The sequence below is a fragment of the Dermacentor albipictus genome, chromosome 8 (assembly GCF_038994185.2).
Source record: "Dermacentor albipictus isolate Rhodes 1998 colony chromosome 8, USDA_Dalb.pri_finalv2, whole genome shotgun sequence".
NCBI lineage: Eukaryota > Metazoa > Arthropoda > Arachnida > Ixodida > Ixodidae > Dermacentor > Dermacentor albipictus.
This window is the reverse complement of record NC_091828.1, coordinates 44242728-44264620: the sequence shown is the minus strand read 5'-3', so window position 1 is coordinate 44264620 and position 21893 is coordinate 44242728. Positions and strand designations below refer to the sequence as shown.

Here is a 21893-nt window from a genome sequence, read left to right as displayed (position 1 = left end):
AAAAATAACTACAGGAAAACTATATAAATTTATTCATGCAGTTCTCCCGAACCGCTTGGAAAGACAAGAAATGTACGCATGTCACTCTTCAAGCTGCAAGTAGCTGAAAAAGAATACGCATTGTGGAAGCAGACCTCGGAAGCAGTGCATCAAAAGCTATTTTTTTATCGCACCTACTTAACCTACTAGCGCAATAAAAAACTTCACTGCCCAGGTAGGAAGCTATTCTTCATTTCAATATTTCTCCACTGTTAGTTATCCACTGGCCTCCCACGAGTGGATAACTATTTCATGGTGGCCAATTTAAAACACTCGTGATTGTATCGGTAGCCTCCCAGTTGTGACACATTGAAAACCACACTAATGGGGCTGTAACTTCTGGAATGCAAGCGATCTTGCGTGCGACAGCGACAAGCGACGCAATGGAGGTGGCTGTTGCATTCACTCGTCGCCTACAACCCCATGTGAGCGGCAATTATGAGTGACGTCTTCCCGACGTTGCCGGTATGAGGGCAGCAAACACGTGTCGATACTAGCGCGACGCATGCTTTGTTAATTTAAGTTTATGTATTTTACTCTAAAAAGCAGCAAAAAATATCTCTGAAGGTATTGCATCATCATCATCATCATCAGCCTAGTTACACCCACTGCAGGGCAAAGGCCTCTCCCATACTTCTCCAATAACCCCGGTCATGTACTAATTGTGGCCATGTCGTCCCTGTGAACTTCTTAATCTCATCCGCCCACCTAACTTTCTGCCGCCCCCTGCTACGCTTCCCTTCCCTTGGAATCCAGTTCGTAACGCTTACTGACCATCGGTTATCTTCCCTCCTCATTACATGTCCTGCACATGCCCATTTATTTTTCTTGATTTCAACTAAGATGTCATTAACTCGTGTTTGTTCCCTCACCCAATCTGCTCTTTTCTTATCCCTTAACATTACACCCATCATTTTTCTTTCTATAGCTCGTTGCGTCGTCCTCAATTTAAGTAGAACCCTTTTCATAAGCCTCCAGGTTTCTGCCCCGTAGGTGAGTTATTGAGAAGGTGTTGCAGTAGGTTCTTATTCTTGCACGTATAAAAATTCAATTGTTTGCTCGTTCCATGCGACAATCGATAGTATTTGAGTGATGTACATCCAGTTCTGGGTTCGTGCTATCGGCTAGCCACTTATAGTGCTTCTGGGTGACGAGCGACAAATTATAAATTTCCAGAACCGAGCAATTCAGTGACAAGACCGAGCGATCTGTTCAAGCGACGGCCTGTTTTGTTGTTCGAAGCCGTCGCTCATAGCCATCGGGTGCAAGATGGCTCTCATGGGGTTTAGCCTTTACGAATGACGTACCATGATTGAACTACAAGTACACACAATGCAAATATGAAAAATTCCAGAAAAAGTGGCCAACTCAAATCGACGCCGCTACTTTTTTCTTTATATTAGGAAGAAAAAAATTGTACTGGTTTAGTTTTGTGCTAAAGTAACATTTTCTTTCTTTCTTTTTTTTTTTCAGCACAGTTTCGGTTGAGCATCCTGGCTGACACTGCCGCGCCTTTAACAATTATTGGTATGTTTGCTATCCCTACTATGGTATAACTGTCACTGTTAAGACGTCACACTCTAGTTATTGCTGTTAAATGGCCTCTCGCCACGTCTCATCCAAAATTCTGGTTATACACTGGAAGTTGTGAAATAACATCCCGGAAGCATTCTGCTGCAAAAATGTTTAAAATGAGTTTAATAATAGTTGAGAGAATAACAAATGAATTGCTGCAAAGTGATGGTGCGAGGATGAGAGGAGCTACCCTCCCCACTGCAGAGGCTCTCTCCCGCTGCCTCGACTTCACAAAATTGGCAAATTTACGAAGAATTACTGGAGGGTTTATTGCATGCTAGCCATTGTATACTCATCCATTATTTTTTACTAATTGTGCAAGTACTATTTACTCCGTACAAATTAAAAAATGTTACTTTCCTCCTCCTGCATGTGGCATTGTTCTAATCTACTGTGCAAGGCACATGCCCTATATTTATGCCTTCCATGTGTGTGCTTCAAATACCTGGTATGCTTCAGTAAACTTAGGCATGCTTTGGGTGTGCAATTGCACACAGTTAGTGCATGCGCACATACTAGTTGTTAGCGTATGTAATTGCTGTAAAAATCCATATCATTCTCTATCTTTCTGACTGGAGCTTACCTGTATGTGTTATGCTGGCTGCATGTTGCCCATTTGAATGTGCTTCCCGCCAAAACACAACAAATGTGATCATCCCGAAGTAATTCATGCATTTGTTTCAAAAATAACGATAGGGCAAGACTTGTGTGACACCCACATATTGGCATATGTTCATGTTTATGTCTGAGCACGGAACAGGGACAACAGTAATGTTTCTGCATTCACAATACCTGAAAACCAGGAGAGCATCCCTAGTGGATTACCGTGTTTGCATGAACACAACATGAATGGAAATATCATGTGAAGGGGCCCCCGACATCCTCGAAAATGAAAAATTGTCTTGCATTTATAATGTGCACTACGGAGACATAGCCGAATGGTAGCTGTGGGTTGAAAATGGGGCACTTTAGTTCAATGCAATGGACACCCGTGACAGACGGGCTGTAAATGCAGTAGAGCACAGATGGATGTGATGCACGCAATAGATCACACTGAATTCCCCGAAAGAAATGTGAGGCTATGCTGTTAGATATGGCGCCGTTTCCTGAGGCTACTTCGAGTTCCCCAAACCACTTCGAATCGCAGCACAGCTAATTGAGGAATGCAGAAGCAGGGGTGCCACATTCCTGAGGCAGGACACTTGCAACAGGGTGTCTACCAAGTTGACATTTCCAAATTCCCTGAGTTTTCCAGGTTTTCCCTGAGTGCCATTGCAAATTTCCCTGAGTGATGCAGAACTATGTTTTATGTCAAGACGGGCTGAAAACATGTCGCCTGAGGCTGTCACTCCCTAGTAGGCACATGAAAAAAATTAAAGAAGCGACTTAATCCAATTTGAATACTAAAAAGTAGTGTTTATGTTATTCAAGAAGAGAATAGAAGGCAGTGGTTAGTAAAATGCACAGCAAATAAAGTGTCTTCGAAAAACATTGCAATGGAGTCGGACATTCTCAAATACGAATAAAAAGGAGATGCATATAGAAGCAAATATTTTCGAATATGAGCTATTCCTATCAACCGATTGCAATCTCAGTGGTATGAGGCCCGAATTCTGTCACAATTGAGATTCTCTCTCAACACTCGTAAGTCAACCTCAACTGTTCTGAAATACTCTCAGCCCGCGCAAGACGCCCGAGTGTTGTGTTTCACTGCTTTAAAGAGTTTATTTTGGTTTGGATGAGGGACACCTGCATCTCGGCATCAGCCAAAACTTTATTTTATGCGAAGCATATTACGAGGGCTCAACCCAGCTCCTCAGGCGCGGCGGTGACCATGAAATCACGTGACACCGTGACGTCACGACAGAGGAGAAGTGGCTTTGGCTCAACTCTTGCAAGACGGGCTGGGTGGGAATCGAACCAGGGTCCCCGGAGTGTGGGACGGAGACGCTACCACTGAGCCACGAGTACAACGCTTCAAAGCGGTACAAAAGCGCCTCTAGTGAATGCGGTGTTGCCTTAGAAACGCGCTGTTTCTAAGGCGTGCGTCTCTTGCTCAGGCGCACATTTCGTTGCCGCGCCGAACGCTGCTTTGCTCGACGCTCACCGCGTCCAATGCGGGGCGCGTAGTCGCTGCCCTGTAGCCCATTGTCTTACACCCCTTGGCGGGTCGACGGGAACGCTGTCGCGTTCCACTCTTGAAGGCGAAGAAGTAATGCATGAGTTGTTTCTTCGTCTAGCCGAACCAAATATAGCCAAGCAACAGCAGTTCACCAGGCTAAACAGTGGTTCAACAACTAAAATAAAGGCTAGTATGCTTCGCATCCTGGGCTTAACCTTACCTAAGCCACAGCCATTTTTTTGAGCTCAAGCTCCTTCAAAACGGCGGCAGCAAGCTTCCTTTCCCGTTTATTCCTCAATGCGTAGTTCATTTCTGTTCTTGTCCTCCTTCCGCCACTCGTTCGCCCCAAGGACCATTTGAAGCATCTTGGTCAGTTGCACAGTCCACGACCGATTTTTCGAACTCCCTAGGGGCCGCGAAAACGTCCGAAAATTCGGCCAGTTGCAAAAAAAATAAATGCGTGTCATTTACTGCCCTTAGGGACTCAAACCGCCACAGGCACATTCGAAAACGCTCTGAAGGCCTGTCGCTACACATATTAGACATATCGGTGCTCGTAATGTGACAGGAAATACCGGGTGCACGCGTGTATAATTAAGGAATACATACTGTTTTCCATGGCAATAGCCCCTTCCCACGTTTGTTATGCTTCACTGCAATACTTTCGTGTATGCTTCACCAAGTAACATTTCTTTCAGAGGCGAAGCTGACTTTCAGGAACCGGCATTTTCTATGTCAATCGCGAGGATCACAAAGGCGGAGTCCATGCCATTGCTGGCAGCAGCTAATTCTTTCAATAAAAAACTCGGCACCCAACGACAAGAAGTTTCATAGCGAACGTCGAAGCAGCTAGGCCTAGCGTTGCCGCAGTGGTGGCAACGGCTGCCAGCGGATCTGCGTGCGAGAGTGCCGGTTCGAGGTGGCGAAGCAATCAAAACGGCAGCTGTGGTTCCTTTGATTATTGCCGTTTCGGACTTGCCGTCACGGCAAAACGTCCGGAAAATCGGACGGCGAAGAGTTCTTGCGTCGGAAATTTCACACGTTCTGATACGTTGACTCCGTGGGGTACGTGGCGGTGCCGCGAAGCCGTCCAAATTATCGGGAATCCGGAAAGTCAGTCCTTGACTGTACACTAGCAACTCCTCCAGCCTACGGCAGGGCGTCAAAGACGATTCGTTACGATTCCTGTCTGTTACTCGAGCCAGCATTACTGCGACTTTCGACCCTTTCAGTAAAATTGCCGCTAATTTTCCCTGATGGAGGCCCAAATTCCCTGAGTTTTCCCTGACTTTTTCCAGACTACTAAAAATCCCTGAGAATTCCCGGTTTTCCCGGTTTTCCTGGTTGGTAGACACCTTGTTGCAAACAAGTTCGTACACCGCCGGGATTAGAAGGGGGCCTCGGACAATGGAGCCCAATCATCTCCCTTCGCCTTTGAAGAAGACATTTGCTACCGCTGCGCGGCCGTAGCACCGGGAGCAGGTGGGTCCTAGGACAATGAAGCATGAGCGCCCCCCCCCCTTCTCCACCTTAGAAGAAGCGCATTGCCAGTCTGCGAGGCAAGATCGCAGACGGATCAAGTGATCAAGAGAGGAGGACCAAGCGCCGACTCTCTTCGCCGGGTATGACACCATCGCACGGGCGCCTACCATTGGCTGAAAATGGCGTCATCTGAGCGGACTCTCCCATTGGCCAAACATGACGCGACTTCCAGTCCTCGAAGGGTTTAAAAGAAGCATTCCAGAGAGACCAGAGCATTCCCTGATTCCCTGATTCACCTCTCTCGAACTTCTTGCCGCGGGCCGCAGCGTCTGAGTTGCTGCCGGCCCGTAATGACTGTACGACTATACTCGACTCTCACCTCCCTGTATATAATGTAAAATAAACCCTCCCAAGTTTGGTTTTCATCCCGAAGTCCGTCCTCCAACCCCTACAATGCCCAAGGTACACAGTCGGGAACAGCTGCACTCACGCAGGCGAGGCCATGCGGACACACGCTACAGAAACAGATCTGGCTGCTCGACATTGACTGCAGGCAGCATCAGTATCATATTGATGTAGTATTTACAAGAGCGGCTCAGCCAGAGACCACGATGGAAACCAGCTTGTTCCAAGCACAGATGCCTGTCTTCATCTTTCCTTGTGTTGGTCTCGTGATCTTGTGCTGGTCTCTCTAAGTGTCTGCTGTATTGCAACAATATGAATTGTGGCATATGTGTGTGATAATGAGAAAAGAACAACACACAGACATAAAATCCATATAAAAGAGATCAATATTTAAGCTCCACCAGCTCCTTACAAGCAAAAAGAAAAACTTCAGGCTGCACAAAATAAATGCGGACACTTGTAAAAAGAATGGCACTTGAGGCATGTATACATCTGTGTAAATTGGTCCCAAGCTGCTAAGCATGAAAAACACTGCTTCAGCTCTGGTTCATTATCAAATACTTACATTTGATGGCGACACGAAAAAAAAAAAAGAAATACTGGCACACACATGCCTTCACATGTACAGACGTCGACAGTCTCACAACGCCACAAACATTGTTTGAGTACAAACCAACGAGGCTGCGTAAATGCATTCTTTCACCCTCGTGCCAACCGTCGAATCAGCACAAACATGAAACAGGGCTGCACCAACCCTGTTGGTACAGGCGTCATTTGCAGCCTGCTAACAATGAGCCTTAACAATTCACACACACGCATAAACCAATCCCCAGCAAAATACGCTGCATCACAGCCACGCGAAATGAGGTCTTCAGACCTGGGTGCCCGAGAGTGGAACCGTCTTGAAGCACACCGAGAAAAGTGCTGAGCTTGGTGCCAGCGTTTAGCATAACTAACAACAAAAGAGAGACGAAAATTCATCATATCACAGGGGCTGAACGCCCCAAAGCAAACTAGGGGCCATCAAACGTGCCATGATGGAAAGCTCCAAATTACTTTTGGCCGCCTGGGTTTCTTTAACATGCATCTTAATGACGGTGCGCTTTCAATTCCACCCCTTTGGTATGCAGCTGCCAATGGCTGCCAACCCCACAGCCACTGAGACCACTGCGATGGTTCTCAGTGAGCCCTGTGCACGTTTTTTTCGCAACTTCTAAGTTCACCCGTTAGGAAATGCACCTTTGGTTGCTTATGGCGCGAGCCCGGGGTTCCGTGCACTTTTGTTTGCTTGTGCCCTTTTCCAGATTTGTAAGTGCACTTCCCTGCACTGCACACTTGACCAACAAATGGAGGCGCCAGTCATTATTCAAATGAAGATAAAATGCTAGTGACACATGCAGAGGCTTGTCTCTTGCGCATGCTTCCATCACAGGAGCCACCTGTACATTTTCCATCTCGTGACACAAGCAAGCTGTGCTTGTACACGCTGTTTGCAAAAATGACTGTGCCTCCATCAGCTGGACAAACTGCCATGCAGAAAATCTAGCTTCGCAATTACAAAAAGGGTCTATCCAACAATGTGCTTGCAGGATTTATGAATACTATAGCTGAATACTGTTGAAAAGTGAGTAAAGCACGAGCTTGAGGCTTTGACTTATTCGTGAGAACAAAGCTCCTGACAATCACCGAGTGACTTACGGAATACCTAGCATGGCGAAAATGTGTTTCTTAGCAGCTGAGGGGTGTCGCCGCCTTCTGAAAGGAGCTCGGTCTGATTCCCCCGAGGTTCTCAATGAAGCCACACTGGCACGAAGCTCAGCACAGTGACGAGCATTCCAAAAGCTTCCCTTGTGTGCCAAGCATCGTCACGCCAGAAGAAAACGCAAACACGAGAAAGTTAACTAGAAGACAAACTTCCTTCTCCACATTGGCCACAGTGTGTGGCGTTGGGGTGATTAACCCTTTGAGGGTTTCTTCCGTATATGTGTACCAATTATTTGTTTGACATTTCATGCATATTTGACTACTGGTTGTTGAAGGCTGCTGCCATCTCTATGGAGTCGCCCAAAGTCATTTAAGATCGCGTTCCTTCTCACCGGGGTGCACAACTGGACTTGTTTACCTCTGGGCACTCACCATCGTGGTGGTGCACTCGTCAGCCACCTACAAGACATGCCTGGAGGCGATGCTACAGTCTTTTACAGCTGCCGCTATTGTGTTTCTGGTAGCCGAGATGTAGCTCTGTACGGCGAAAGTTCCACGATAGTGACGTTTCATTTTTCTTTGCCTTCGGTTGTGGCTTGTGTATTGCCGTATACTACCACACACGCACTCGTGGTTTTCGTACAGTTGCTGTAGACGTTTGTCTTGACCTCCTGGTGTACAGCATGTTTGTGCCTATACTGTTCGCATGCGTTAAACATTTCTGATACAAAATATTGTTTGCATTAAGTTATTACTGCATTCACGAGTTTTCAATCGGTCTTCAAGCAATTTAAGACAGATTGACCAGGGAGGCATGTTTTTTGAGAAAGATATTTTACCCCCAAAGGGTTAATTCAAAGAAGCTCACTTTCTGGGCCAGAATGCACCCGACTACAGGTCAACCACACATTTAACTTTCAAGTACTCTGGCACAAGAGATGTTCTTCATTTGACCTGCGAGTTACGTTCTGGCGCGACGCTACATGGAGTGGCAGGGCATGCGGCACACATTGACTACATGTGAAATTAAAAAACTTGCATCACAGAATGTCTTTTTTGCCACTGCTGTTGCCTCTGCAGGCAAAGAGCAACATTAACCTGTACTTCTTTGGATGCCTTGAATGGTCTGGGCATCCTCATTACCAGCTGCATGCAGCAAACAGTGACACACTGGAAACAACAAGTGAACCGGAATGCAACAGACGCACCACCAAGTGCTACACACAGACTTCAAAAGTTCAAAGGCGGGCAAAACAAAAGAATGCCAGCTACTTGACAGCAGTGAGCATTGTTGAAAATCAAGGTCTAGCAAACTCACACTTCCAACCAAAACTCAACTTCAGAGTGAACGTCCAATTAAAAACTTGTCAAAGTGCAAGCCCGTCTACGTGACAAGCACGTATAGTAAGCCACAAAAATGTACGAGGCACAGATTTGCAAGAATGGTGAATTCCCGCGAAGCCTGCACATGCAGTCTCGACTTCAAAGTTTCGATCTATAGTAACTTTTGCAACCCACGCAGTCATCCATTAAATTAGACGCGCCACGTCTTGACAGAGCAGGAATTCGCATTTGTCATGGAACCTGTGCCCCACGAACTTGCTTGGCCGACTGCACACACGTCTTGCGAACAGCTCTTCTGCCTTGCCAGAGACAGGTTTCTGCCCAAACAGACAACCGCACATCTTTCTCAAATGTGCACTGGTTCAATGTCAACAGGAGACAGTGCAAATAGCACAACCTCGAGATCACCTAGCAGTACCACCCAAAGCCCGAAAACTACCACTACATCAACAGAGATACCACCCACAACAGAGTTTAACAATACCTAAGGCACACATGGCAGTGACAACAACAATAAAAATTAAAAAAAGAGTACAAACAGGAAAGTCCGTTCACAGTGGCCACCAAGCAATTAAAACCATCTCCTAACAGAAGCGTAGTTAAGAAATAGCTTCAAGGGACACTAAAGGAAAATATCAAGTGGAGCTAGGTTGAAAGATCAGGCTTCGGTAACAGCAAATTCATTGTTCCTAGCGAGGTCAAAGCTTGTGTAAGCAAAAAAATGACAAAAATAGAAAATGTGAAGTGGCGCCACCTATTCTGGACTATTGGTACCTCAGATGAGATATCAGCACTTGCCGATTGACACAATACGGTACAGGCTGTTTAAATTGAGGAGGAGTGGAGGGACCGTCGGTGCCAATTTTCTACGCAAAAAAGTTGTATATTGGCACTCGGAAAACAACGATAGACTTCGAGATTAATAACCTATTGATCTAACTCAGCTTAATATGTTCCTTTGGGTGTCGCTTTACGAGCATAACCGTACAAGTAAATCACATTATTGCAGTTATGGAAACAGAAGTGCAAAACATCCCCAACCAAAGCCCCGAAAAAAAAAAAAAATGTCAGACACAATTCCATGGCAACTTGCTTCCGCAGTTGCACCTAATTAGAAGCCGGAAGGTGAAATGAAGAAATTAAATGCGATTTAAAAGAATGGATAATTCTAAGCCTTCACCACCCTTACCGAACACACTGTCATCAGCTCAAAATGAAACAGCCCTAGAAGGTAGATTCCGAGTGATTTTTGTTTTCAATCTTTGGCGCCATTTCCTCTTTTGCATCGTATATACCTTCTTCATGGTACACCGAAATTCCCCAGCTCAGTGAAATCTCAAGCTACCAACTTTCGCTCGAAAAAAATGAAGTGACTAATTGTATCTATAATAATATGGGGACAAAAAAAAAATTCTCTGAGGCTTCCAAACTGAAAGCAAACACCAAGCACAAAAGAAAAATGTAGACAATAAATATGCAAGTATATGCTTCACAACCATACAGCAAGACCATGTTTCGTGCAAAAAAAAAAAAAATCACGGCGTTTTGTATACAAGTGATTCTGCATATGACCAATAAATTAAGAGAATGCGAGGGGAAAGAAAATGCGCTAATGGACGGATGCTCTGGAGGACTTCGAGCAGGTTTGAGAATGACAAATGCAATAAAGATATAAACATGAGTGAAACCAGATGTGGCAATGTAAAGCAAAGAATCAAATAGTGACTGAGGGCTTACTATGAACAAGTCTACAGGTAACAACAATGTGCGAAGTGTGTTCTTGCAGACGATATGCAATTTAAAAGAAAAGCTTCTGGCAGATAGCGCAGTCCTTGAGCTGGAGTACTTGAAGAGGCCGGCATTACACGCACTTGAAATCAAAATGCATAACGAACAAATCATAAGAAAGTTAGCTACTTAATTTTTTTTCTTTAACTTACGGCACATATTGCAACTTATAAATCATAGCTGGTGAGTTCGCAAGGCATATCCACTTGGAACGAATTCTAAGGATGGCGCGGGTTTCAGGATCTTCATTCCCAGAGCAGGCGATGAAATACACTGGCAGTCCATTTACTTTCGTGCTTCTATGCATAAAACAATGTTTTCATAAAGAAAGTAAGAGGGTCGATGGTGCATTTTTACCGTAAGTCTGACGACGCGGATTTCGAAACCGCTGCCATCCTTATATCTCATCCCAAGTAGATATGCCATGCAAACTCACTGGCTACTATTCGCAAATTTAATTATATGCCATGCAGTAACTTGTAAAAAACTTAATTCGTGAAATTCTGTTAAATAGTCGATTACAAATTTTGATTTCTCGTGGAAGTAGTGTCCGTTTCTTTGAGTAATCCAGTTCAAGGATTATAATTGTGCTGTAAAACACGTTGTGGGGCTAGTTGGTGCATAGCTTTCAACATATGAAGCACCAATAGTGACGGCACACGGGAAGGAATACAGACAGGACAAGGCGCTACTTGCAGCTGTTTACTGAAGTCAAAGGTGGCTGATTATATAGCCATGAGGAGAGGGGAACGCTCCTCATGGTCATGCTCCTCATGGCTACATAGTCAGCCACCTTTGACCTCAATAAACAGTTGCAAGTAGCGCCTTGTCCTGTCTGTATTCCTTCCTATTGGCGCTTCATCTGTTGAAAAATATAATTGAGCTACCTGCCGCAGGCGATTTGATAAAATTCTGTATCGTTTAAAAAAGAACACCCTGTATATTGTCATGCTGGCAAAATGACGAATGGCTCAACTTTGCCACATAGAAAACATGGAGATTTCCACGATTTGCACTGGCCAGTTTTTTTAAGAAGAAACACCGTTGGGAAGAGGATGCGAACAGGCCAATTGTGATATCACTGGGCTCAGTGCTGAGCTAAACACCGTGATAAGTACAAAAAAAAAACATGAACGCAGAAAATAAATCCAAAACATAAGAGAGTTGCAGAAAGCAGTCAGAAAGCTTGAAGCAAAACTGTGTCAGTCTTGACAGAAAATGCTGAGCAAGGACACAAGTTACTTAAGCCAAGTGCATTGAGAAGCAATAAGTGTACGCAGTACATGAAGAAATAAAGGACACTGCTCTGGTTCAGCTTGATTTGCAAGCTTACTTCTGAAATGGAGATCAGTAGAGAAGCAGAGCTCATGCAAAGCCATATTAAAAAAAAAAGCTATATAGAAAGGTATAGAAAGCTACATAGAAAGCTATATAGAACTTAGCGTTTCCACAGCCACGCCACCGGTCTTTGTTCGTGTCATGCACCAGAGCTACCCTGTGAACCTTGTGACGATGAATGCAGCATCTCCGAAACAGCTGACACGAAAATGATAAAAGCGAGAGGCATGCTCACAATCGAGACGACGACCAAAGATGATGACGCAACTACAACACTGTTCTTTCACTATGTGGTGACAGTCAGCTAACACCCAGGTGCACAAGTGAACTCCTTGACAGCTCAGCGAGTTTTGGATAGTTTGCGACAGATAGCAGTCACTTCTTCTTGCCCAGAAGCTCCACTGCTTGCGCGCTTCCAGCTATGTACTGAGCTTTCATTCAAGCCCGTCAGTATAGTGAAACAAAAAGTGGACTGACACCAGTGCAAGTGCATGGCACCATTATGGCTGGTATCACAGCATGTTCATCCTGCAATATCCATGCTGATTTCATTTCAGATGACCACTAAAATACTTTCAAATGAAGTCGTTACTGGTGGCCAATTGGTGAGTCAGGAATAGGGCTACATCTTTTGGTAGCGAGCATGCCAATCGGTTCAGCAGATAAAAACACACACGTCCGGTAAACAGAAGGCATATTCTATGACATCCGAGTCTGTATAAGGACCTCTTGTCCCCAGAAGGCACTTTGCATCCCTTGTAGGCTTTGCACCGGCTGCACCAACAACCACACTGACCGGTACACTAATCATGAGCAGGGTGGGCAGGAGAAAGGCTGCCCCTTACGGACATGTCTGTTACATAGGAACCACAACCAATATATTGTTATATATACTGTTCCAAAAATACACGAAGCATAATTTTCTGCTTTTGATTCGACTGCAGCCCTCAAACCATATTGCTTAGAAAGATGTGGTAGTACTCGGAAACAGTACCCTCAGCTGAATAATTACCGAGCTGAATAATTGTCAGATTTTTGTAGGAACAAGAACACCGGTAAACGACGCAGATGGACAACTTCTGCACCTCGGAGCTTGCCTCTGAAGGAGGGGTGACCGCACAGTCATTTCGCCCTGTACCAGCCAGACCTCATAGCTCCTTTGACCGAAAAGACGCTCAGAAAATGTAGAAAAAAACATCAGAGCGCTTTCCGTTGTTGCCAAATGCATTAACAAAACCTGCCAAATGAATGCTCCATATCGACAAGTCAAATATGCAGCTGTACTTCACAGCACTGCAGCGTGACGAGCTAAAGATATGCTTCCAAGACACGTGCAGTAAAATTACCTGGATGCAACTCATGTCCCGACATCAGTTTTAGGGGGTGCGAGCAGTTTGAACATAATATTGCACAATGTCATCGCATGGTTGAAAAATCTGAAGTTAGAGATGGGCAAGGCCAGGACTACACCAGGGCCAAAGATCCACTATCAAACCGATCGAAAGAAATGCAGGGGCGGCAATTACAGATGCTGCTCACGCATGAACACGTCAAAAGGTGGAGTGGACGCATATTGCACGTGACCTGCAAATTGTTCCAGAAGAAGCATCCACTCATTCATTCTTTCTCGTGCAGCATATAAAATGCACATAATGGTGAACTTGCATCAAAGTGAATAACCCTGTGGCAAAAGTGATCATTATCGGAGAGGAACAGAGCACGAGTGAGGGGGAGATTCTCAACAGGGATCTATAATACCCTGAGCACAAGGCAACCAGATTGACATCACTCGCAGTTTAAAATAGAGCCATTGCCTTTTAAAAAAAAGTAGCCATCTTCCTACTATAGTGGACACTCACATGCAGTAACAGGCTAGATCTTCAAATGACTATGCCGCCTGTAAAAGAGTTTTAGTTCATCCATAAACGCATTAAACTTCTTGTAATACCAGGCTACAGGGAACGTGAACTGCAGAAACAACTCTGGTGGCGACATCTCGTGATGTTTTGTCTAATCACTACACAGTAGACACGTTCTTGCGTTTACGTGGGTGTTCTTGTCGAATAAAAATGAATGAAGACCACACGTTAACGATCATGTGGCAGCCAAAAAATTTGCCTCAGCAATTAAGTAGAATGTACTTGATCAGTACACTACATGTCAGGTTAAACTACATGTCACCAGATGGCAACACCATACCAACTGCCCACATTTACGTCCCCGATAACCTAGTATTCTGCAAAGGGAAATACGTTTAGAGGCAAGCTAAAACTCCCTATTTCCTTTTGCGTGCTACGCAACACTGTCAATAAAACATTACAGCACAAAGGCTCCAGCGATGGGGGGGGTCCCTCTCTTTCGCCGTCAGCGCGGAACCTGACCACTGCTCCCGACGTGGGACCATGAGCGGCACAGATGTCTGCAGCGTCCACAGATGCAAATCATAGGCAAATGTACAGAGAGAAACGCAATGAACTCGACTAACTGCGGCATGCATTCATGTTCACATGCTATGAATGGAGAGCTGTCATCAAGCGTACACATGTACAGACACCTGCTACATTCCGCAAAACATACGAGAAACTGTGCACATTTTCTCGAGATCTCTGATGTGCTGCCTTTTGTTTGCAAGCCCGGTAGCATCAATCATCGCCAGGCTGACCACGAAATGACCATGGGGTGACCGTGCCGATCACCTAAAGGAGGGTGGCAGTACGCAGGTTTCCCCTCAGGACAGTGTCCATGGCAACCTGGAACACCACCTGGACGTTGCTGGTGTCAGTGGCCGTGGTGAAGTGAGGATACACCACCTTGTTCGGGTCCCGGTTGCGGCTCTGGAACTTGTGCTGGATGAAAAGTGCGCCGCTGTCCACGTCATAGTCGGCACCTGCATACAGAAGTGCATTCAAGAATGCAACTTGGATTGCGTAAATGGTCTTGGATGCACCAGTGCCTACTGAACTCGATGTATGAGCCTCACAACCACAAGATTTCTGCAAGTTTCCTGGGAGACATCCACAATACTGCAAGTTCTGACATCTTGTGTGTTTATTACGAGTTTGTGAGAGCGTGTGAGTTGGTGAGTTTGTGCGAGTTTGTGAGTTGTGTGTTAATGTCGTAATGGATATGTGCACCACGAAGGTACACAGTCCTTTCTATTCACAAGGAAGGAAAGAGGTAACAGGAGAGAGGTACAAATACAAGAACCCACAAAAGTAAAGAAAGCTAATGCTTAAATAAATATGTGTGTGGCTTCCATTTAGTGAATTGAGTTGGTTATGTGATCCACAGTCATTATGTCACATCTTCAATTTATATACCAGTGTGATCGAATGCAATCAGCTATCTAGGAAGCCTTTCCTTTCGACCTGCGACCTGTGCAGGTCTGCAACCGCTGCCAAGCCACTTGATGGCAACTAGTTTTGAATGCTGCAGTGTGTATTGCTAACGTGCCTGGTCCTGGCGAGCCATGTTGAGATCCATAACAAAGGTTCTGCCACCTCTAAAATGACATCAGGTCCATATTTGTTCATGAATGTGCAGCACATTGGAACCACAAGTACAGAAAATGCATGGATGAAGTTCTTAAAAAGGATTCTCAAGCCTAAACCAAAAGCTGTCATTATTTGTTTGTTTTTGGTCTCCCTCCAGAGTAAAAGAAACTGTTAACGTTTCACTTCTGGTTTGTGCAAAGGTAATGTGTTTTAAAGCGAAGCTTTCTCTGCCTCTTCTTTCGACTTTCCACTGCTGCTGCTGCTGTTACTGTCTTGCATGCCACACCAGGAGGTGGTTCAGAGCACACATATTTACAAGGCAGGAGGGAGCCAGGGAGGAAAGGCGATGCCAAGTAACTTGTTTGGACCTTCCCATTGCGTCGCATGTGCACAATGCTCTCTGGGGCTCCCTGGGTGTCGCCACAATACCCTCTTGACAGCTGTAATTATCCGTGGGGCCCCCTCCCCAAAAGCACCGCAGAAACTGCAGTGTTTACCTTTCTACTAACATGCAACAGTCTAGAGGGGAAGTAGATAGAATGGTAGAGCGGAGGTAGGGAGGAGAGGAGGCAGGTAGAGGAGGCAGAGAATGGATAGAACTGATGCAGCCACCAAACGAGTGAATGACAGCCTTGCAGCTCTTTGCTCGCAGTCCCCACATTTGGGGGGAGGGCATGAGAGGGAATGGGAAACATGAGAAGGCGAGGAAATGCTACTACGAGACATGACAGAGGTTGTGGACAAACTGGATAAATTTAAGGTTAAGGTACAGTACGGTATGTTTCTGCTATTTCTGAAAAATCTATGCAAATTTGTCAGGCGGACATCTGACACATGGCACGCAGACGCAAAGCTGCATTAACGTCTAGGCGACACTACGGAAGTGGTCACACATCAAATCAATACTTCTGTGGCTGCTGTGGTAGCTTTGTGCCTACGGCATTGCTGAAGGTTGCAGGTTCGACCCCGACTGCGGTAGCCACATTTCGACTGGGACTGCGCCGAAGCGGCTGAAGAGCACACTGGAGCAAGCGTGAAGAACTGCTTGAGCTCAAAGAAACGTGGGGCAATTCTTTCATGGTTAGTGGGCAACGTGTCACACACGGTGACAGTGGCTGACTTTATTGGCGACAATGAAGCATGAAAGGTGGTTGCCAGACTAACAAATTTGGAAATTGCTGCCGAAGTGACACACCAGCAGCTTGCGAATGAAGCCGCGTAGGATGAAACTGTGGACTTCGAAAACACCTTGCCGCCAACTTCAGGCAAGGCTGTGGCTGCCTTGACTTTGGCGCAGTGCTATTGCTGCACAGTGGAAGGAACTGGGCTGAAGTATGTAACAGTGTGCAGCAAGGCATCATACAGCACACCATCAATGCAAAAAAAACAAGCATCCTGCCAATGTTTTTTAGGTCTCAATAACTGCTTTTGCACAGGTAAGTGTCTCATCAATTCTAGGCTACCTGCCGACTGATTCACGCTAGTGTTGGGTGATTTTCCATGCAATTTTGTATTGCGAATATTGGCTATAACCAACTATTTCGCAAATCCTGCGGAATTTCGTATAGTTAGGTTCGACTGTGTATTCTGGGTGTGGCTTGTATATAAAGATACAGTACTTATGGAAACTATTTGGTTTACTAGAAGAACATCCAGAAGGAGTTCACCACACTCAAGGGGGAAAAAATATGATTGAATGAGAGTATGAGCTTGCCTACCTTTGTAGTCTGGCATGTAATAGCGCAGATGCCGGTCTGAGTAGAGGATCTTTTCTCGGAACAGGTCCAGCTTGTTCAGAAACAAGATCTGCAATAAAGTTCATGTTGGTGTTCAGGTGCATCCGACGACACGCTGAAACTCCCATCAGCCATTAGTCGCTTGTTATTCTCTTTGGAATCACAAATAAACAAACAGAAAAAGACCTCAAAACACCTGAATTGGTGTGGCTCATGAGGATTTATACAAGGACAAATTATATTCAAAATAAAATCAATTCAAGTGTTATGGATTACATTTGATAAAATCTGTCCAAACCAATTGTACAGGGGCCATATTCTGTAATGGTTCACTCTGGATGTTATGTCGCTCGGAGAAAGAGTGGAGCCAATCAACGAGTGGCGATATGCCAGGAAATAACATCATTGTTTTTGTTTGCACTTTGCGGACAATGCAGTAACTAAAGGACGTCACTAGTTGGATAAAACATATTGGCTTGGATAATATACTTGCACGTTTAATTTCCAGTAATAGCTGCAAGCTTTCGACATGGACAGCTGGTGGTTTTAATTTCACACTGCATTATTATTATTATTATTATTTTTGTCGTTAGGTGGAGCACCATACGTTACGTAATCCAGGCAGTTCTCTGGGTGGAGGCTGCAGCTTTAATAGGATTTTGTTTCGCAGGTGCTGAGCTTTTTAGGGCGGACTACTGCGATGAGAGTTCTGTCCACAGATTCCACAACTTCGAGAATCTTGTCATGGTCAAGGAAGTGTTTCTTGACTGCAGCTTTCCCCTGCACCACGGAGGGAAATCTCACCTACACTTTTTATTTTCCCTCATCCGTATTGGCCCTAGCGATGGCGGTAACGATGCGACGGACTGACGGTTGCAACAATGCAACCACTTCTTCATTCCAGACACAATGCTGAAAACCCGTGGCGAAAAAAAAAAAAAAAAATGCAGTGCCCACAGCACTTTTGTTACAATGTCAACACCACTAAATCTTGTGGTCTGAGATAATGTAGTTCACCGCAAATCCATCGCACAGTGTATTCAAAGAGCCTAAAATACCTTCAGAACGCTCCTTCGCTCATGCCAAATGTGTTGCGCTGTTGCCTCTCATCACGTCATCGTCTTTCGCCAATGCTTCCCACCAAAGGAGCGGCCATTGGCACCTGTCTCGTCATGCTGGCTAGCGCATGACTAGCTGGTGGCCTCGGTTGCCATAGCAACCCTCGAGATCATGATCATGATCGCGACCCTTGAGTGAATCACTTCTATGTGATTCTGCTTGTAGCAGACGACGAGTTCAGTTTCTAGATGATTGTAGACGATTTCTAGACCTGTGTGAAGACGACAAAATTTGTAGTCACGCCCACCAGGGATGACAACAATAAAGCGCCAGCCAATGGCATTTGTGAGAGTGAACCGTTGCAGAATACGGCCCAAGATCAACTGCAAGATGACCTAAGAGAAAGAAATACAGCAAATAAAAAGTCACTGAGAGCAAATCGAAATAAAATACAGCACAAACGAGATTTTTCTGTGACTTGATGAGTAAGCAGTAAAAGTTTACAGTTAAAATTGTAAATTATGACATGTTTCACTTCAGTTGGTATGGTGTTCCAAATCCTTACACTTACAAAGTCCTACAAAAACCTTTCAGCATATTGCCACTTGCGTAAACAATAAACTGTTACAGTCGTAGCAATAAACAACTGCAGTTTACCATTGAACTTTGCCTCTATGTGTTTTTGCCAGGACACCGTCACCACTACACGACAATATACATTACGATAAATGAACCAATTAAACTTGCCATTAGAGATGTGACTGCTTTTCTAGCTGGCAAAGAAAACAGGCTTAATATAATCTGGAAGTTGTCTACAGTTATGGTGTTAATGAGAATGGAAATCTCATCATAAGATTTTTCACTGTCCTCTATAGAAAAGATGTCTACTGTCTATAGTGAACATTCCTATAGCAGTTCGAGATATGTGACATATAGATATTTATGTGTGAGTTTTAGATGTGTGTGGTAGGTGGCGACTTCAGCATCGTTGGCAGACACAAGAGTGGAAGGAAGTTACTGACCATGGACGTGTCGGTGAAGAACATGTTGTTGCAGATGGAAGAGAACAGCTTCAGGCTCTCGTGCAGCCGGTTCTGTAACAAGCCACATGCAGAACGCATACTATTAGTGCGCAACTGACTCACAAGGAAAGCAAGCAGTGAGGCATCCCCACCATGGGTACAATCCCAAACACTCACAACACAAGTACCTTGCCAGGAAAAAATATGTACAGTGAAAGCTCGTTAACCCTTTGAGGGTCGAATTATTTTGAAGAAAACTTTCCTGGAGGGTCAAATTATTTTATTGCAGATATTGAATGTACAAGATGTATAAAGTCGGGAATAAATAGTAAAAAAAATTAGGGAACAGTATTTTGGTGTCGGCATCACTCAGAACTGCAATATGTTCAATAGTATTTTAGAGTGTGGTACTCCTTGAAACACGAGTCTCTGCGCAGCCGCAGAGAGCGAGAATACCTCATGAGCGGTGGTGATAAACGAGCTAAGAGCCGTGCCAATCAAGATAGAAATCAACTTCCGCCGCCCCTGCGATAGCGTGCCGACAAAGATAAAAATCACGTTTCGCGCGCCTCCGTTGCGGCGGAACCGAAACCGCGTTACCGCTGAGAGCGAGAATATCCCGCGAGCGGCGGTTATAAACAAGCTAAGAGCAGTGCCAATCAAGATAGAAATCAACTTCCACAGCATTTGCAAGAGAGTACCGACAAAGAGAAAAATGACGTTTCGCGCGCCTCCGTTGCGATCACGCGGCAAAACCGAAACCGCAAAAGGGGTGTGGCCGCAGTCTGCGCGACGCGCTGAAGCTTGAAGTCAGTTCTGTTTATCTCCCCAAGAAGGCAGCACAAATTTCAAACGCTTCTTGTAAGACCTAAGAGGTGGCAGCACCTCCCAGTAAGCGTGCATCTTCATTATGGCGCGAAATTTCAAACGGAGGGTCGAAACCGTACCCGTACGGCGAAGACCTTGCGGGACAGAAAACCGCCGCCGTACATGTACGGCAAAAACCCTCAAAGGGTTAATTCGAACTTCAATAATTCGAACTTATGGATAATTCGAACTGTACGATTTGGTCCGGCCAAGCTCCACAGAAGTCTATGTATAAAAAAGTCCGTTAATTCGAACGCGAGAAGGTTCCCTCACGGATAATTCGAACTACGCTCGCCTGGCACATGGCCAGAGAAACGCGCCTACTGCCTACACACAAGGCTGTATTGCCTCCGAAACGGAGAGAACGGCGAGAGGAGGCAAAATCGGAAAAAAATCTAACCGACGCGGGGTCAGCCAGAAGGCAGCGGCGGCTGCCGCCTCTCCGTTCTACGTAACCGCCGAGACTTCTTGCCCGTTGCGAATCTCGGAGGCTTTGCAAATCTTGTACAGCTGCTAATGTTGTGCGGAGATGGCACGGCAAGCTCCAAAACACAGCGAATCAAGTACGTCGCAGCTGCGCTTGTAATCAAGAACCAACGAATCAGGGCCTTCGCCACCTTCACATGTTCAGCGTCTTTGTCTCGGCAGTCTTCATCGGTTGTGCACCTCTGTTTTCAGCTTAGGAGGTATCGGCCGTCGCGATTCATTGTGATGGTGTTAAGTCTCGGCTAACGTTTGTTTCGGTGGACATCGGTGGTGTGGCACAGTCGGACCCAGAGCTTCGACTTGAAGATTGCGTGTGCCCGCGGCACACGCCATCACTTTTAACACGCCAAATTTCTGACATGCCCTACTGCTTCCAAATCGCAGTGTACTGTTGCCCTCCTTCACTTTCGTTAGTTCGAACTTTCGTTAATTCGAACTGAAGCAGCTTCCCCTTGCGGTTCGAATTAACGAGCTTTTACTGTATCTACTGGACAAGTCTAAACATGTCACTGGCTCCTCCTCAAAACCAAAGCTAGTGAAGCCTAGTCGATCCAGTAGCTGGCGAATGCACCCAAACTGCAGGACAAGCCAAGCCACTAAGTGTTGAGAGGCTGCATCAGCACCATCTGCTGTTCGTCGCACGAGTTCCACGCAAGCAACGTTTTTTAATTTGTGCACAAAATAGCGACACAATGCCGGGCGACTTCAAGCAATTTCAAGTGGTGCCAACTCCGCCCTCGATGTCAGCACCAACAAGGACGGTGATTACGTGAGCGAAGCGTTAGACAACGACTGTTGCAAGAAATCTGCGCTAATTTGGTCATTGCAACACGGTCGACTTCGATGCATGCATCGCCTATCTGTGGCAACAGCATAACAATGGTCAAAACACAGACTGACCGGGTCACATGCAAGCACATGTGCTCGTAGCAACACATTGACAAGCTTTTTTAGACAACCGTATTCTCTGACGAACACTTTTGGAGATACCACCATCAGTTTTGCGCACTGGATGCGTGGATAAACAACAGCAATCCTGGCACTGTGAGAAGACCACATGTTTGGCACTGAGCCAAGAAAGCCGCCGCTTGTAGATTTCGATACGTTCAGCCACTTTTAGAGTAAGTCACTCACTCTCTGCCGCAACCAATATATCGGAGGTTTAGGTTGCCCCTTCTAGACCACATTATGACTGTAAATCCTTTGGAAGTCGAGCCATGCAGTGTCTGTTTTAATATTTAACAGCATATTCGTGCAATACATTTCCCTGGTAGTACATTCTCTTCAGTGGTTCTGAGGAAAGTGTATTACAGGGGTCCTACTGTAGTTGCTGCTTTCTTTACGTTCTTTCTCAGCTCAACTCGTCTGTGCTGAAGTGTCTATGCACAAAGTTAGGCTTTAACTATTTTGTCTAGAATTTCTCAAAGGCTGC

General features: G+C 45.4%; 1 protein-coding gene across 3 annotated transcripts in view; it reads right to left on the bottom strand.

Annotated features, from left to right (window-relative positions):
• Positions 1–5991: 5991 nt before the first annotated feature.
• The window catches only part of LOC139048746 (guanine nucleotide-binding protein G(o) subunit alpha-like), a 40228-nt gene continuing 24326 nt past the window's right edge, over positions 5992–21893 (bottom strand). For all 3 annotated transcript variants that reach the window (XM_070523303.1, XM_070523304.1, XM_070523305.1), the window contains exons 8-10: positions 19109–19180; positions 17010–17097; positions 5992–14684 (exon numbers count right to left, since the gene is read on the bottom strand). In XM_070523303.1, the coding sequence (XP_070379404.1) occupies positions 14494–14684; positions 17010–17097; positions 19109–19180 (351 nt within the window). In that variant the 3' untranslated portion in view covers positions 5992–14493. The remainder of the gene's footprint in view (positions 14685–17009; positions 17098–19108; positions 19181–21893) is intronic.